The sequence below is a fragment of the Protopterus annectens genome, chromosome 14.part0, assembly GCF_019279795.1.
Source record: "Protopterus annectens isolate FY-2018-M chromosome 14.part0, PAN1.0, whole genome shotgun sequence".
NCBI lineage: Eukaryota > Metazoa > Chordata > Ceratodontiformes > Protopteridae > Protopterus > Protopterus annectens.
The window spans coordinates 810,428,935-810,447,777 of NC_056748.1; the positions used below are offsets into that span (position 1 = coordinate 810,428,935).

Below are 18,843 nucleotides of genomic sequence, written 5' to 3' on the forward strand. Positions count from 1 at the left end.
TTTGTATTGTATTTAATCATGTAATTACTTAATTAACATCCAGTTTTAGTTGCAAAAAATGTGCATTTTTACATATACAATCTGTCCTCCCTGTCTCACACACACACACACACACACACACACACACACACACACCAAATGGATAGGTTTGCATGTAAAATTTGAGTAACAAAGTTGCAGCATGTCTACATCTACATTCCAGTGCATACATTATGGTAATGATCTGGTGCACAAGCCCAGATCTGACCTTAAATCAGAACAGGTTCTTCTTGTAAGCCTTCCCTTTAGCATCAGTACCTCTTCATTTAACTCAAGTAAAAATATTTCCTGTGCACCGCCTCGTGATTGTTTGACAGTCTATGCAAGCAAAATGGTATGCAACATGCTTGTTGTCCTTTTGGCATACTGCAAGCAATGCAGCCAGTTGTGGTATGACAGAAATGGGAGGGATGCTCTTAAATGTGCAGTTGTTACAATGTTATTCTTGACTTGTTATTTAAGAGATTGACATGGTAGTTTTTTTTTCATTTTTCAAGTCAGAATATTACATCTGGCCACCAATACGGATAAACATAAAAAATAAAAAAAACAACTATATGCAGAGTGGTGCCTCTACCTAAAAGCAAATGACAAGTAGATCGCTGAACTTTGCTTAATCTTACCTGCAGCACCAAATACCAAAAGGAGCTTCAGCTGGGAAAGTGCAGAGAGAGGAAACCTGACACATTAATCAGGAAAGAGTTGTGGAGCCCTGCATCTTTAAAACAAAGATTTTGGAGTTGATATTAATTTACAGGTAATTAAAGAAAGAATATCTGTACATAAAAACAGAGATGGAGCGAGTTCAGAAGTACATGCAATCAGGTACTGAGGCATTGATGAATATAGCTGCTTTAATTTTAACTGTTATCAGTGTAAAACTCTACATGACCTTTGAGGTTTTCTGTCCTTGCTTACCTGGCTTCAACATGGTATATGGAATCGGATTCATGTTTATTCCGCCTTCAGTATTTCTCTTCCTTGGACTCACAATTAACAGATACTGCATCCTGGCAACTGAAGAGCATGTCAGACCAGTTGGTGGGAGAACGAAGAACCCAGCTATTATGAAGTAAGTCTGTTCAAAATCTGATTATTTTATGCATTGTAATGGGATAACATCAGTGTCAGGTGCTGTGATGAGGGGGAACAGACTTTGTTTCCATGCAAAGCCATTCTATGTCAGGACACAGCACTCCTGTGTGTAGTGGGCAGCTAATACACTTGGCTTATTATAGGGACTGTGCAAATTTCATGGCGAAACTATTTCAGCAGGTGGAGAGTGATAGGACATGTCACAGAAAACAACATCATTCTAGCAACAATATACATAACATTTTAATGGGGGGATAGCTTTACTGATACTTAAGGACATAAATACAGTAACCTTCCTTTAGTATTAATAATTTTTATAACTGGGGATGTCACATATATTCTTCATGGTAAGATGAAGGATTAGTAAGAAAAGACAATCCTGAGGATATATTTTTTCAGATTTTTGTCTCCCTTATGCATCATCCTACTTTTTCTACCCACTGCTCCATGCCCATCGACGGATCTACCAGGTACATTCTTAGCCCCCTGAGCTAAGTCCATAAGACTGATGGTTTACTGGGGGTCTGGTCATTAAAAACTGCTAGGTGGGGTTCATTTTATGCCCTGCCCCTGTTATTTCCCCCTTCCTTTGGTCCCTGTTGTATGTCCAAGGGGTGGCATGCAATGGGGATGTGTGGCATAATGGCCCAGTTCTGTCCCAGCTCAGTCTTGACCCCACCCTATTCCCCCCTTTGGCATATGCCTCCTAGGAGCATATTCCCCAGGGTCCACCAGGAATCATCACTGGAAATGCCCATGGAATCACCCAGCCACTAGAGATGGTAATGCCCATCCATACCTCCTTCTCCATCAGTCTTCCAAACAGCTAATTGAACCTGGGTCACCTGAGATGTAGTCAGGGCTTTATTCCTCTACGCTACTGGCATGGCACTCAGTCCTGAGAATAATTAGCCATGTATCTTGTGTTAAACCCTGAAAATGTTCATTTATAAGGACATTATCATGATTAAATCACACTGTATTTATGTTTAAACAAAACCTGGGAGTACGATACCTGTAAGGATATGAAAAATGCCATTTTAGATCCACTAGTTCAGTCATAAAGGGTGGTATGAGACAACAGTGTTAAACTCAATTTTACAAGAAATTAACCTGGTATTTCACTGTAAATTATTCTATCTTAGGGTCAGGTGTATCAGTATTGGCTTTTTCAAATGACACTAGCAGGCACAAGCACAGCTCTCAACCTTCCATCTCCTAAATGAGGAACACTGCCTCTCATAATGTAAAACAAATGGGCAAAATGTGGAACACCTTCTAACAGATTACTAATAACTCTAGCTAGGAAGGTCATAGGATGCTTAGAATGTGCTATTTTATACTTATAAATCATTCTTTTGATGAATTAATATGATTCAGTACTATTTGCTATGGACATCAGTTAAAAAAATGCTTAACACTGAATGTGTGACAGACCCTTTCGATGTGGAACTTTGAGGAACATGGACTTTTAAGACCCAAAATGAGGAATGTTCCTTGTAATGAGATACACTTGAGAGGTACAGACACACTGCACAAGTGGAGCTTTTCTCCCCTGTTACTTTGTAAAACCAGTAGCGTGTATGTATGCTTTTGTCTGTATGTTTGGAGCTTTTCTCCCCGGGACTCCACCGAAAATGGACATGCATCCAGTCAGACTATCCCGGTTAACAAAACATAAAAAAACAAATGTAAAATAAATAAAAATACTAACTCTAACACTGCAAAAAGTAAGGTGAGAGAAGTTATCTTTTATTCATTTCCATCTTTAGTGTCTCTCGTTACTGTCTGTCAGCTTCCCTGTCTTGGTAATTCTGCTTCTGTTTCCATGACAAAACAGAGATTAGATTGGGGCATCTTGGCATCTTCCTGACAGCACATGAGACTTTTCCCTTTGGTTCCTACCAGTAATCCCACCCGTTGAGCACTGCATACAATGAGGTCAATATGTATTTTGTATACATGGTGCCACATGTAAATCATTGCCGTCAGACAATCTGTCTTCGGTTCTGCCATACTGTTTGTCTGCTTGCACTGCAAATACTGACCTCCACAGGAGGCTGAAGCCCTGAACAAAACCCACCTTCCCTCAAGAGAGGTGAACAATGCAACTAAAGTATGAAAATGGCAGTATTAGGCATTGCAGCCAAGCTACAATCAGACAAAGTTTAATTTTCAGTAGAATCCAGGTTTGATGCATTTTATGTCATTTGTGGTACACCAAGGTGATCCTTTTACAAGTTAAGAGGGAAATATAATGACCAGATACAATGCAGATGGCTATTACTGGCAAGATAACCTGTAGACAGAATGGACTGCATACCTGACTGAAAGCTAATCAGTCTCACTGACTGGCAGTGAAAGCCATCTTGGAAACAATCACCAGTCATGTATATTTTATATCATATTGTACTTTACAGTTTTCAATTATTGATCTGCTAGTTTATCTCGTCTTTATGGGTAAAAGTGGAAGCATCATACACATCAGTGCCTTTGTCTCCCTATCATATACTACTAAAGAAACTCTTGTCAATTTATCTATTAAAAAGTACTATAAAAGTTTAGCATTCATTTGTAATAAAAAGTATGCTCAACAGTATGTCTCCACAAGAACGTGCACCATAATATGCAACGTTTCATGTGGATATCTGTTCTAGACTTCTGTAGCAGTCCCTTACTAAGCAATAAAGCATTTTACAATGCTTTTGCTACTATACTTTCTGTTTTCTCTCACAAAGTTTGCTATCATCAGTTTAACTTTATTTTTCTAGTTGTACTGACTATTAAGTGAACAGTTACCATAGACTCATGTACAAAACTGAGTGCACACATCTGTGGAAATATACAGATATTCACATTCATGCTCATATGGACACGTAAATATATGCAGACATTTACTTGCAGGCTGTTGTGCACACACTCACACACATAACATTTATTCTGGGTACTGCCATGGTCTATGTTTGTATACAGCATTGCTTCACCACATATGTATTGTACATGTGTGCTCCCAGGGATGTTCTGAAATATTGCACACACACACACACACACACACACACACACACACACACACACACACACACACTTTTCTTACCTTTCCAGTCCCACACCCTCTTCCTACCTTTCCAGTCCAACACAGCTTCATCATCCCAAATAGCTTTTCTGTAGGCACACACCTCTGCAGCTCTTCCTACCTTTCCAGTCGGCAGCAGCATATCAAACAGCTCACAGCCACATAGATATCCAGTTTGGCAGCAACACTCTGCTTTGTCCATTAAACAGCTCTTCCATACAGCTACAGCATATCTCATTATGCAGCACAGCAGCACTGCAGTTTCAAATGGCTGTTCTGTACAGCATATCTCATTAGGCAGGATAGAAGATGCCTCGCTTGCAATGCATTGCAGTTATTCCCGCTAAGGATTTGAGCAGCATTTCAGCTAAAAATGCATGCACGTTGAGCTTCAGCTCAATTCTGACAGGCTGGCAGGCTGTTTCACAGAGCTGACATCATCGTGCATGTGATGACGTCAGCTCAAAAAGCCAGGAAATAAAATTTAAAATAAAAGCACCGGGAAACTCAGAAATTAAGGGGTGCCACTCTGGAATTGTGGCACTATATTATTTGGACCCCAAAACTAGGTTTTTACCATGTAATACGGTACAGTTGGGAGGTATGCCCTTTTTCCCATTTTTCTATATGGGGTCAAGGTATTGTGTTAACTGTCACTATCTCTCTCAATTCAGTGTCACTTTCTTACCATCTTCTGCAGTCATGCCTGACTGTCACAAGGTCTTCTCTTACACAATCCATTATCTTTGCTAGACACTATCACTTCCTCTTGCATTCTTCGCATTTGTAAACACAAAGTAAGAAACAAATGAAAGTCATATAACAAACATGCAAAAATGTATAAAACGAATGGCAACCACAAGTACAAAAACCCAAACCATACTGGGTTTTGTACTTGCATTTGCCATTCATTTTACAAGTGTTTGCTTCTTCCTGTCTGCCCCAAATTTTCTCACCAGATTGTTGTCTGTTTTTCTGGACATGTACCCAAATCTGTTCTCTTTGATTCTCTCTGCAATTGGAGCCAATTTGACATCTGTTCTGTTGTCCTCATTTCTTCATTTGTCCCACAGTGCATCCTCCCACGTCTCAGGTACTTCATTTCCATCACCTCTAGCTTCCTCAGCTGCTCTACCTTTACTGCCCAGGTTTCTGTATCATACAGTAGTGTTGGTCATAACACTGTTTTGTACACCTTGGTTTTCAACTTCTTTGTCATTCTTTGTCATGCACTCCATGCCAGTTGGCTGCAGCCCCTTTGATTCTAGCTTTGACCACCTCATTCAGACTTTCCTTCTCCTCAACCACCCCTCCCAAATACATGAAGTTGTTAACCTCTTCCACTATTTCCCCTTCTATCTCAGTTCAAAGCTTTTGATTCCCCAATTTACTGCCATTACAAGTGCCTTACCTGTATTTAGTTTCATCCCATGTTCCTTCAGTTTTGCATTCCATTCTCCTATCCCTTGCTAAAATTCTTGCTCAGAGTCTGCCTGCAATGCCACATTGTCTGCATACAGCAACTTTGTCCCCTCAGACTGTTTGATAATATAGTGAACAACAATGGGCTCAGAGATGAGCCCTGATGCACCCCCACTGTGAACCCCTCTGTGAAAATGAACACTATTCGTACTTGAGTCATTAGGTCCTTGTACATAGCCAGCACTTCTGCCAATGTTTCTGGGACATTGTACTAACACAGAACTGCCCATATCAGCTTTCTTGGGACTTTATTGTATGCTTTCTCAAAGTCTAGAAATGCCCAGTTGGACTCTTTCCTGATCTCTAGCTTATTCTCTATTATCTGTCTCACTGCAAACATCAGGTCAGTTGTGCTGTATACTGGTCTGAATCCAAATTGCTCAACTCCCACCTTACGTACTACTACTGTATATATTCATTTACTGATCACCATCTCCAGAACTTTCATGGAGTGTGACAGGAGTGTGATACCTCTCTACTGCCCATAGCTGTGGGCAGTGTGACAGGAGTGTGATACCTCTCTACTGCCCATAGCTGTGGGCAGTGTGACAGGCGTGTGATACCTCTCTACTGCCCATAGCTGTGGGCAGTGTGACAGGAGTGTAATACCTCTCTACTGCTCATAGCTGTGGGTAGTGTGACAGGAGTGTGATACCTCTCTACTGCCCATAGCTGTGGATGTGTCCTTTGTTGTATACTGGCACTAGTATGCTTATGATTATTTCCTGGATTTCTGAACCACCAACTTTCTTTATGTACCTTATTTCCATACCTGGCTTGGCTGGCTATCTGTTTTGTAGCCCTCACACATACTGTTTTGAGATACTGCCATTTTTCTTCATCTCCATGTATTTCCTCTTCTTTGTGAGGTGCTAGATCCCTGAGTATTTCTTTGAACTCCTGTGCTTTCTCTCCAGACAACTTCCAGTCTATGTTGAACTTAGAGCCTTCTCTCACCACTGCTTGCAGCTTATTTTGGCAACCCATGATTTATGCTGTGAACTTACTGTTTTATTGGGGATGACTTTCTAATCACTGATTCTACTCCACTGTCCTTTCTTTACCAGTAGGAAGTCCACATTAATTGCATGTTGGCCATGCTTGTATGTGATCTTGTGACTGTCTCTCTTGCTGTACCATGTATTGGCCACCATCAAGCCATTTGCCAGACAGAAGTCTAGAATGGCCTGTCCTTCTTTTTCCTATTGCTCAACCCATGTGGATCCAGGGAGTCCTTATATCCTGTTCTCTCTGTCCAGAAATGTGTGTTCTGGTCACCCATTATCATGACCAATTCTTGTTGTCTCACTTTATCTAGTAGGTCCTGCAACTGCTGTCTGAATGCATTCTTTTCCTTAATATCACAACCCCGCTGTGGGATTTAGGCTGAAATTATAAACAGTGTCATATCCTTACACTGCAGGCTGATTGTCATGAGTCTGTCACTAATTCTAATGGTATTGCCCACTGTCGTCTGAAGCCTGTCCCTCAGCACAATTGCCATGCCATTTCTAGAATGTCCTCCTCTTGAGTAGTAGACTCTGGATCCCAAAGCCACGTGGCTTTGCCTCACTTCCTTTCCATCTTGTCTCATAGATACTTAGAAAGTCCAGCCTCCTCCATACCATCATATCATCCACTTCCAAGCTGTGTCCACTCAGTGAACACCTATACTGAGTGTAGCAGTTCTTATGTTTGGCTGGTTGATTGGTTTTACAACCAGCTTTCACCCAACAAAGCTCTCCAGGTTAACTCAAGCTGCGTTAATGGAGTCCAGATGGCTAGTAGCTTACTGACCCACTAACCAATAGGGGCACATACACCCCTACACTGTTTGCATGGGTCCTTGGTGTAGGTGGGAATAAGCCAGATCCTCAGTCCACTTATCACTGGCAAATACCCATGCCCATTTTTGGTGACATTAGTCTACACGACTAAAGAGAGTGAGGTGTGTGTGTATGTGTAAAATGCCCCAGGTGAATATACCTGGTGGCTAGAGGAGGTACTCAGGCTCAAACCTGGTACCATGGGTACAACTAACAAGATCCTAAAGTCCCTACCCATCACCCCTTCTGAAAACTTTCCACATTTATGCCTCATATTTTGTTCTTTTCCTCATAAAATCTGTGTTTTTCTGGATTTCAGTGAAGAATTGAATTCACTAAATAATGACAGGTATTTGAATTTCATACTTCATATTCTTCAGAAAAGAAATGGTAACAACAAACCTTTTATTCTAGCAATTGTCTAAGTTTATAAGGTCAGTATGGCTGTATTCCCCCATTATTGGCTTTGTCTAGTGTTTTTTTGTGTGCTAAGAGGTTGAGAGCTATGGTGAGAACTGAATTTTGTATTCCCCCATTATTGGCTTTGTCCAGTTTTTTTGTGCTAAGAGGTTGACATCTATGGTGAGAAGTGAGAACTGAATTCACTAAATGATAGCCATTTAAGTTCCAGTCTTTCTATTGTTCAGGAAACTGCTGATTTGCCATAGTGGTATGTTGCTCTGACTGTAGTGCACAGCGTCCTGGGTTCAAGACTTGGCAGTGAAATGTATGGTGGTAACACAACATTTTATTCTAGCAACTTTCCAAAATTATACAAGCAATGTTTAAAATGTGTCCCTGGATTTTGAGCTTTTATCCCCCCCCCCCCCTACAATAAATGTTGGCTTTTTTGCAGATTTCTTGTGCTTCAAATTTGAGAGATAGATACAGTTGAGTGTTGAGTGGATTTTACAAGTAACCGAGAGCTTCAAGGGAAGAGAAGTTTAGTGTTGCTTATGCTCAGTCAGTTTGTATTGTTAATAGCATAACAGGTTAAATACTTGCTTTTGATGCAGTAGGCTGTGGATTCTCATCCCACAGTATCTAGATGCATTGCTGAAACTGCACAGTGTGTTGTACTTTTAAAGGTGGTGGGTGTAACAACTCAAGGGTGTAGCTACAGATACAACAGAAGTGAGAAAATGTCATGCACAAGGGCATTTGTGCCTCAGTGGAAAGAGCAACAAATATCATTAACCCAAATTCAGGAACTGAAAATAAGAATCATGTTCTGTGCTGCATTATAAGAAAAATATTTTTAAACAAGTATAGTACATTTTCCAGCATTCAAGATAAAACACATATTTTTCTACTGCAGACAGTGGAGAAGTAAGCGTGGCCAGTTAACAGCACCTGGATTACAATGACAGTTTTGATGCTTCAGGATGAATGTAGGAGAGGGTCTGTTAGTACTTGGACTAAAAATTGGAAGTCTTAAAACATGCAGTTAGCCTAGTTTATTTTGTTGTACATTTACAGCTATTGAGTTGGTCTGATAACACAAATCAGAGTAAGTCAAGCAAAAAATCTGAAACTGAAAATAAGTTGGTGAAGCTATGCAAGATGCCCATGGCTTACACTACTATTGTTCAGTTTTTTTATATATATAAAAGTGTGTGTGTAGGGGGGTATAATTTTTATGATGTAGACATTCTGAATTGGGCAGTTTTGTCATTATTAGTTCATGCATTTTGTTTCATTGCCTACGGGAAAATGTTCAAACAAATTTAAAATGTGCTCTTAGTCTAACAAGTGTGCTGTATTATACAAGGAATATAATTTAAAAAAGTCAGGAAGGTGTATCGAAGAACACGTGTATGTGTCTTGCTTTGTGTGCAAGGGGCCTACGATTTCAATTTGAAAACAGCCCAAAGGTAATCTTTATCCACCACTGGCCAGATGCATTTTCTTTGGATGTGGTGTGGGTTTCAATGCTGTTTCAATGAATGTGAGTTTCAAGGGCAGAGAAGTTTTAATGCTAAGTTTGTTTTCATTGTGAGACAGTATTGTTTTGTTTAGCAAATGTCTATTAGTATTTATACATTGTGCTATAAAATGTAAAAATAAAATCCAAATAATCATTGTAGAAGCAAAGCAGTATGCACATTAGTGTTTATGGTAAATCGGGCAAAACAGCCAGGGAATGGGACATTGGAATGGCTGCAGGGCGACTCTGGTGCCATATTTTGGTTGTCTGTTCTTCAGTTTCATTTGAAAGTTGGTATCCCACAATTCCATTGTAGTGGGCGGGGTTATGTAATTATGTATGCAATTTTTATGTTAATCAGTGTACAGTTTTGTACCTATTTTTCATGGGCCTTGTCTAGATTTTTGATGTTTCCAGGTTGAGAGGTATGGTTTTGTTTGAAAGTTGGTGTCCCACAATTCCACTGGAGTGAGTGGGGTTACGTAATTATGTATGCAAATTTTGTTAATCAGCAGACAGATTTGTACCTATTTTTTATGGTCCTTGTCCAGATTTTTGATATTTCCAGGTTGAGAGGTATGGAAAAGGGAGTAGATGATGACGATGATACATGTATGCATTGTCAAGTCTTTAAAACATATGGGAGGTGCAAATAAAAAATAAATAAATAACAGGTTTATCTGAATGAAGCAAAAAGATTTGACATGTCACATGAAATGTTGATGTATGTGTACACAATAATATTTGCCTGACAGAGGATAAACATACTGCAGGTGGCTATAGATTTATTACTGTTGAAAAGTCTGTGTAAAGGCTATGATATGAGTGTATCAGCAGCCACTGGGAGGTGAATGTGTGATACAAGCACATATGGTGCTAGATCATTGCCTGATGTGTACATCACCAGTCTTAATGGTGCACTGTAGTGTAGAGGTGCACGCACATCTATTTCTCAGTCTGTGCAAGTCATGATAAAACAGTCATGATGTCAAACAAGTATGATTGCAGTTCACCCTAACTGCAAGCAGAATTGAGAGCAATGTGAAAGAAAGATACCCAGACAGTTCCAATACAAGTGGGAGCATCAGGCTTAATAAAAATAGTATCATACATAGATATGCTACCAATACATGTAAACCCCTGTGAATTACAGAAGGAGGCAATTCTGGGCACATTGGGGATGCTGAGAAGAGCACTTTTGGCTAATATCTAAGACTTAAACAATGCTAATCCCATATACTCTAAACATACCCTGACCTAGGAATGGGGTCCTTTCCTGTCATGGTATTAGAAACTAAAAAGACTTGGAGAAATTAAACCAACAGAAAACCAGATGTAGTAGTCTATGAAAAAGAAGATAAACATATCATTGATCAATGAAAATGCTACACCCAATCATTACTGAGTCTTGCATACAGAGAGACACAAAGTCATAAAATACCAGGATTTGCAAGCTGAAATAAGAGGAATGTGGAAGAAGGATACTCAGACAGTTCAAATAATAGTATGAGCAACAGGTCTAATAAAAAAAAAATACAATCATACTTATATATGATACTAGTACATGTAACAATGTATGGATTACAGAAAAAGACAATTCTGGGCACATTACAAGAGCTGTGAAAAGCACTCTTGGCTAATAGCAAAGATTGAAACAGTACTAATTTCATGAACTCTAATCATACCCCAACTACAAACCAGGGTCCATTCCTGTCATGGTATTAGAAACCCCAAAAATCTGGAAAAATTAAATAGAGAGAAAACATATATTGAAAACTGCCTTGACATCTGGGAATAAAGTAAATAGGAATAAAATAAAAAAAGAAAGTATCCTAGACTGGATATTAATAAACAACCTACCCCAGATATACAAAACAGGCACCCTACTTGAGGACTTTAGTGATCACTTCCTGACCGATATAATCATGAAAAGAAATGACATCCCTCAACAATCTTCCTTTAAATCCATTAGAAGTTGTAAGAACTTTATTCTGATTAAATTTCAGAATGAACTTAACATGTGACTGGTCCAACCTATGGCTGCTTCCACTAGATGAAGCGGTTCCATACTTTAACTCTACATTTTTTGCTATCCTGGATAACCATGCTCCCCCACGCACTATTAGAACCAATAACAAAGTAGCACCATGGCTGCCCAATGATGCAAGACAAAAAATTATTAGCAGAAACAAAGCGTGGACCTCCTGGAGAACCACTAAGTCCCCAAAAAACCACCTTATATATAAACAGATGATAAATGTTGCAAAGAAGTCTGTTATGCTAGACAAAAAGAATTACTACTATAATCTGCAACAAAAGCACCAAAATCAACCACAAAAATTCTGGTCAGGCATAAACAAACTTCTCCACCCAGGCCAATCAACTACCCCTACCTCCTTAACTACCCTCCAACAACCTCCTAAAATTGTTGCTAACACATTTAACACTTTCTTTACAGAAACTGTGCAATCCCTAGCCAATAAACTATCTCCCAATACCCCAAGTACCACCAACCCGAAACCTGATAATAAGATCACCTTTATACTTGATCAAGTACCAACATCTTTTAATAAGTCCCTACTTAAAAAACTGAAACCCACCACCCTTTCAGCAGACCTACTACCTGTAGAATATCTCCAAAAATCCGCTAACTAAATAGCATCCCCCTTATCAATTTCAATCAATAGAACTATCCACTAAGCCTATATCCCCCACATCTGGAAAATCTCCCACATTGTTCCTCTTCATAAAGGGGGAGATTCCACTGAACTTTCAAATTATAGGCCTATAGCCATTCTGTCTCCCTTGGCTAAAATAATGGAAAAATGTATCCACAAGCAATTTCTTTCCTATCTGAATCAACACACTCTCATAGCCCCCTCCCAGCACAGATTTAGATCTTGCCATAGTACAACCTGTTGGGAGGGTGGCTTAATGGCTAAGGTGTTTGCCTTACAAGTACAAGGTACAGGGTTTGAGTCTCACAAGGGATAATTGGCTAGGCTTAAAATGGCTCACAAGGGCAGTTAGCTTATTACTAAACTATGAACTATGAACCTATGAACCTCAGCCCTTCTCTCCTTCTCCCATACAATAAATCAAAACCGTAATGACAACAAGCTCTCCTCAGCCCTCTTCCTTGACCTATCCAAGGCATTTGATATGGTAAATCACCAGCTACTCAAACACATTAAAATCACTCTCCATATATAACCTAGCAATTACCTGGTTTCATTCTTACCTAAGTGACAGACAACAAGCTGTACTATGGAAGAATAACCTATCGTCCCTTTTACCAGTCACCCTTGGAGTCCCACAGGGATCTATATTAGGTCCCCTCCTATTCTCCATATTCATTAATGACCTATACAAAGTCATCCCTGATGCAACTTGTATTCAGTATGCAGATGACTCAACCCTAATCTGCTCTGCCACCTCCCCCACAGATTTACAAACCTTGTCCCAAATCACTTTCAACAAAGTAGAGAACTGGCTCACTGGTCGCCAACTACTATTAAACCCAAATAAAACCAAACTATTACTCTTCTCCCCCACTTGCAAGGTCCCCTCACCACCTCTCACCATAATATCTAACAATGGTACCATAATTTCCCTAGAACCTAGTACTAAACTACTGGGAGTGATCATCAACAACAACTTCAAGTTCGATGCTCACATAGACAAAACTATTAAAACAGTTAATAAAAAATTAGGCTCTTTATACAGGATTAAACCATTCCTAACCCCATCTGCTAGACCTGTTATTGCCCGTACACATCTGCTATCGACCCTTCTTTATGCCTCACCCATCTTTGCAAGCCTAAGCAAATCAAACCTCAATAAATTAACTAGGTGCTACAATAACATTGCCAGATTTGCCACAGGATCAGCTTATAAAACCCATCACTGCCTTAACCTTCAATCGTTAGACTGGCTTGAACTAACCTATCAACTGCAATATAATCAACTAATAGTTGTTCACAAAATCCTCTACCAACCAGACAGTACAACCATATTGAAAAATATTATTACCCCCTACAGTAACGTAAAATCCCTTTGCTCTTCCAAAAAATTGCTAGCGCAAACTGTTAAAACCAACAATTCAGCTGGTGAATCACTATTCTCCAACTCTGCTGGTAAAAACTGGAACTTACTTCCTGCTGAACTCACCACTGACCCCTTCTTTATCCCAATTCAAAAAATCACAAATGAGAACCTCATTACAGGAATAAATCTCTGACTTTCTAACTGTTTAAAATTCTGTGTATCACCCACCTACTGGAAAGATTTAAAATTAACACTACACCATGTATGATAACCACCTTTAATATATGTTTTCCTTTTTCTGATGAAATCTTTAACTATTTCTTTCTCAGCTACTTGCTTCCAACCTTTGCTGTGTGTATGTGAGAAAAATAAGCACCTGTGTGTACATATCGTTAAACAAATCTCAGTTTTGTGATAACTCACTGTAATAATTTCACTGTATATACACTTGTTTTTGTACCTTTGGAGCTTTTCTCCCCGGGCCTCCGCTGAAAATGGACCTGTATCCAGTCGGACTTTCCCGGTTAACAAATGTAAAATAAAATAAAAATAAAATAAAAATAAAATCCAAACTATAAATCAATTTGTTCTTCATGATCTGACTTACAATTTTGGGATGACTGACTGGACTCAAAAAGTATTGGATCAGTTGGACATAAAAACAAAAAATGCTTTATGCTTATCAAATGATATATAAAAATCACTGCACACCAAAATTATATATTCCATGCTCTGAAGGAGGTATTACATGTTTAGAGCTGCAGTTGTGGAACTGAATACAAATCTGCTGACCTCATCAAATCCAAACATAGTGAAAATGTTAAAATATGGGGAGAAGTTTAAGATGACATCTTAAGCTTAGTTTAGCAGAAGCATTTCATTATCAAGTGGAAATAGAAATCAATCCAGAAGTATACAAAAATCTGAAAGTAACTAAATGTGCCAAAAAAAACAAAACAAAACAAAAAGAAAATATATAAGGAAAAGTGTCAGATAACAGGGAAAGAAAATGGAAAAAAATCACAAATATAGTGGTGAGTACAAAGATCTCCTGAAACAACCTTATACTGACTAAGATCTGATGCTCTAATGGTTAGGAAGAGGTGAAATGAAACAAAAAGATGAAAGGCCAATAATGGTGGCCTAGGATAGTGGAATACGTACATGTTGATTTACAAAGTCCATTGAAAGTGTGGGAGAAACAGATAAATGCAACTTGTGTAAAATAGAACTGGAAAGAGTCTCACATCTTGTTGCTGGGTGTGATACACTCATGGCAGGGGGGCTTGTATACCGAAAGGCACAGTAATGTGGTAAGGCTGTTGCACTGGGGATTGTGCAAACAATACTAAAGAAATAGCTGAGAAGCATTAGAAACATGAACCACAAAGCATTAGAGATACTGATGAAGTTCATATCACATGGGATAACCCCTCACCAACAGTTCAAAAAACAGATAAATAGATACAAGAAAACCAGACATAGTAGTCCATGAAAAAAATGCATAAGTTGCATTGATCATTGAAATTGCTACACCCAGTGATTACAGTGTCTTATATAAAGAGAGATGCAAAGTAATAAAAAACAAAGATTTGCAAGTAGAAACAAGAATGATGTGGAATAAAGATACACAGACATTTCCAACAGTAATAGCAGTGAATTTACAGTCGTACCTAAATAGGTTACCAGCACATTACGTAAAGTGCAGGTGAAGGCAATTCTAGGCATCCTTGACAACCGGATGAGTAATAACAAATTCACGCTTGGAATTAATGAAAATGATATCATGCCAGAGGAAACTAGATTAAATTAATCGGTACAAGGGTAACCTTAGATCTAGTACTGAAAAATAACCCGTATTTGATATTCCTGAGACTACTTATTCAGTTGAAAGCAATTGTTCTCTTTTAATCACTTTATTCTTATCCTTTAAGATCAATACAAAATTGAATTTTGTTTTGCTTAATAACAGTAAATATATTAACTCATTTATTCTGTGTACCTGCTTTCTAATGACATCTGAACTTTCCATTCCCTTTAGTTCTGTTTCAGCTTTATTCCTGAGAACAACTCATATTTTCCTAGCAACACAAATCACTGTCACTGCACTATGATTTATTTGTGTTTGATACTCTCCAGGCAGATGTCCCAAGCCGATAAATAAACCCACAATATCATGTAGAATATCATTGGCTCTGTACAGTATCTGAGATGTGTCTGTGATTGTGTGAGTGTACATACAGACTTTGACTTTAAAATGCAAATTTGTTTTACTGTGCCTAAATTCAAACAAGCTAAATGACCCAAAATAATACAAGTAATAATTTTCAAGTGCACTGATTTGCTAAAAGATTTTTGCATTTTTTATATTTGTACTTACATGAGAACATTTTTATTTAATCATGCCTTTTTGTGGCTAAAATATACTTACAATTTTCATAGAGCTTTATCTACAGAGCCACATAGCCCCAGATTTTCAATGTTGCATTGAGACAAACTATTACATTCTGCACCCTTATATAATTTAATTTCTGTATTATATCAACTAATTCTTAGCATTTCTTTCCAGAAATCAGATTTGCCTTCATGTCTCAATGCTTCTGATAAATTTCAGACTTTACTGTATCAAGTTTTTTTTCAGTTAATACCAACAAAAACTCACCTTCGTATTTCTGTTCAACAATATTCAGATGGCTTTGAACACGCTTGTTTTTCTGTTTGTATATCAGAATGTCCTTTTCCATCACAGATTCTGCAAGACTGGTTAAATGCATAACACACATTACATGAAGCAGAAATTAAGAATCACACTGTTTTCTTTGATGTCTGTTTTGTTACAAAACATACTCAGACAGCTGCTTTTTTCAAATTAATTATATTTGCAATACATTCCCTATTAGTTCTTTTCCTCATTCTATCTCTTTGTTTTACTTTATGTTTGAATTATTTTGTGTCTTATGCATATCTGTGTGCTACTAAATTCATCAGTTCTGTGCACACCTACAACGTTTGAACAAATCAGGTCTGTCTGTCTTAATAGCCTGTTTCTTGTTACATCATGTCTTATTCTTTCTCTCTTTTATTATTGAATCATGCAACTCAACTCATTTTATTTTTGCCTCTGTTCTTCAGCTCAATCACAAAAGCAGCTAAGGCCTTGGAAGGACTTTGTGCTTTTATAAAGAACAAATGTTCAATACCTTCTTTCCAAGCACACAATAATATCTGAACCTAATGGCTGCTCTTTTCTCCGTTTCCACTTATAAAAAGGCGAAAAAGAGTTTAATAACGTTAATACTTCTGCCCTAGTGACTTGCAAAAAAATTGCATGTTGTAACTCTTCAGACTTTTTTCAGTTAATTCACTCACAGTGGGGAATACATTAAATTTTTGGATGTAAAGCTTCTAGTTTTCTGCTAAATTCACAATCATTAAAAAAAAACTTCCAGGTGCTTACAGCTGAAACATTTTTAAATAAGAATTATACTTCTGTGCGTACAAACAAAATACTGAAAGCAAATATATTCATTCATCTCTGGAAATACTATCTTTCAGTTTAGAAAAATATTTCTCCAGGTCAGACAGCAAACAGCGTCTGGTTATTCAATAAACAAGACAGAGGCATGAAGGATACGGTCTAGCCTCACTGAGGTACCATATGATGTGTAAGTCACTGTACCTACCACGTTAATATTAATTATTCTGTATTAATTACTCTGCATCTAAGATTAACTATGCCACCTTCATTGTAACATGATTCTGTAAAATAACATTTCACAAAGTCACTGCAAAATTAGATTTTAAGGTAAAATTATATAATGAGATTTTAGATTTCAAAACACAGACCTCAAAAAAAGATTATCTGCTTTTACTGTATTTGTGTTTCTTTCTACTTTATTTTGCTTTTGCGTCGTCTTAAAAGTACTCAATTGTATTTATTACTGCTTGGTGTAACTCATTCTAAGCCTTTTAGTTTAAGCACTTGGGCTTCAGACCAGTTGTTTTACATTAAGAAGGTTTGTGGTCTGCACTGTAGTGGCAGAACAGGTAGCTTACATCCTTCTAAATTGGGAACTGCTGATTGTGGGCTCAATGTCTGTTATTCTAAAAGTGTATTAATTCTGGTTTAAGCACTTGGGCTTCAGGCCAGTTATTTTACATTAAAAGGGTTCATGGTCTGCACTCTTGTGGGAGGAGAGGCTGGACTCTGCCCTTCTGAGCTGGGAATTTCTGGTTAAAGGCTTATAGTGCCTGCATATTTGAACTTCTTCTTACTGAAATTGGTACACCTTGTTTGCTGTAGCATAGACTAGACCCAGGCCTGCTGAATCTAGCTTTGTTTATATAACTTGAGCACTAATCCAGGCATTCTTTAAAGTATTCAATTGTATTTATTACTGCTTGGTAGTAACTTGATTAAAGTGTAGCTATCATTCTAAGTCTTTTGGATTAAGCATTTGGGCTTCAGACCAGTTGTTCTACATTAGGAAAGTTTGTGGCCTACATTGTGGTGGCAGGACAGGTAGCTTACATCCTTCTAAGTTGGGAACTGCTGATTGAGGGCTCAGTGTCTGTTATTCTAAAAGTGTACTAGTTCTGGTTTAAGCAGTTGGGTTTCAGGCCAGTTATTTTACATTAAGAAGGTTCGTCATCTGCACTCTTGTGGGAGGATAGGCTGGACTCTGCCCTTCTGAGCTGGGAATTTCTGGTTAAAGGCTTATAGTGCCTGTATATTTTAACTGTTTCTTACTGAAATTGGTACACCTTGTTTGCTGTAGCATAGACTAGATCCAGGCCTGCTGAATCTAGCTTTGTTTGTATGCTTGCTGTTTGTTTGCTTGTTATTTCCCTGAAACGCTAATTCCACCTAAAACGCGGCTTTTCAGCACTTCTGTGGATCTCTAGTGATATCTGCATTGCTTACTGTACTTATTTCCTTGTTTCACTTGAAAGAAAGTTACTGTTTGTCGTTTTTGCATTTAAGTTACCTGTAACACATTGCATTTAAGTTACCTGGCACTTGCTCACTAAAGCATTATATAAGTCAGCACTAAAAAATTAAAAGCAGTACACCCTCACAAACTCCCCTCGAGTACATTGTTCCCCATTGGCCCTTTTTTTTCAATTATAAAGGAATTCCCAATACTATTCTAGCATGTCCAAAGGTCAGTTGTCAATCTCCTCTCCGATCCAGCTGGTGAATCTGGGAATCTTGAGGCAATGTTACAACTGCCTCATGTACACAGACAACCCACTCCTCCTCCCAACAAATTCCAACAAATGTGAGAGATGCAACCATATAGCCAAACTGGAGGCTAAGCTCTTCTCAACTCAGTACTGGCGTAACCAGTCAG

At 38.3% G+C, this 18,843-nt stretch overlaps 1 protein-coding gene across 1 annotated transcript in view; it reads left to right on the forward strand.

Annotated features, from left to right (window-relative positions):
* Positions 1-462: 462 nt before the first annotated feature.
* Positions 463-18,843, forward strand: part of LOC122788816 (calcium homeostasis modulator protein 3-like) — a 76,051-nt gene continuing 57,670 nt past the window's right edge. The window contains exon 1 of the mRNA XM_044055690.1: positions 463-1,111. Within this exon, the coding sequence (XP_043911625.1) occupies positions 834-1,111 (278 nt within the window). The 5' untranslated portion in view covers positions 463-833. The remainder of the gene's footprint in view (positions 1,112-18,843) is intronic.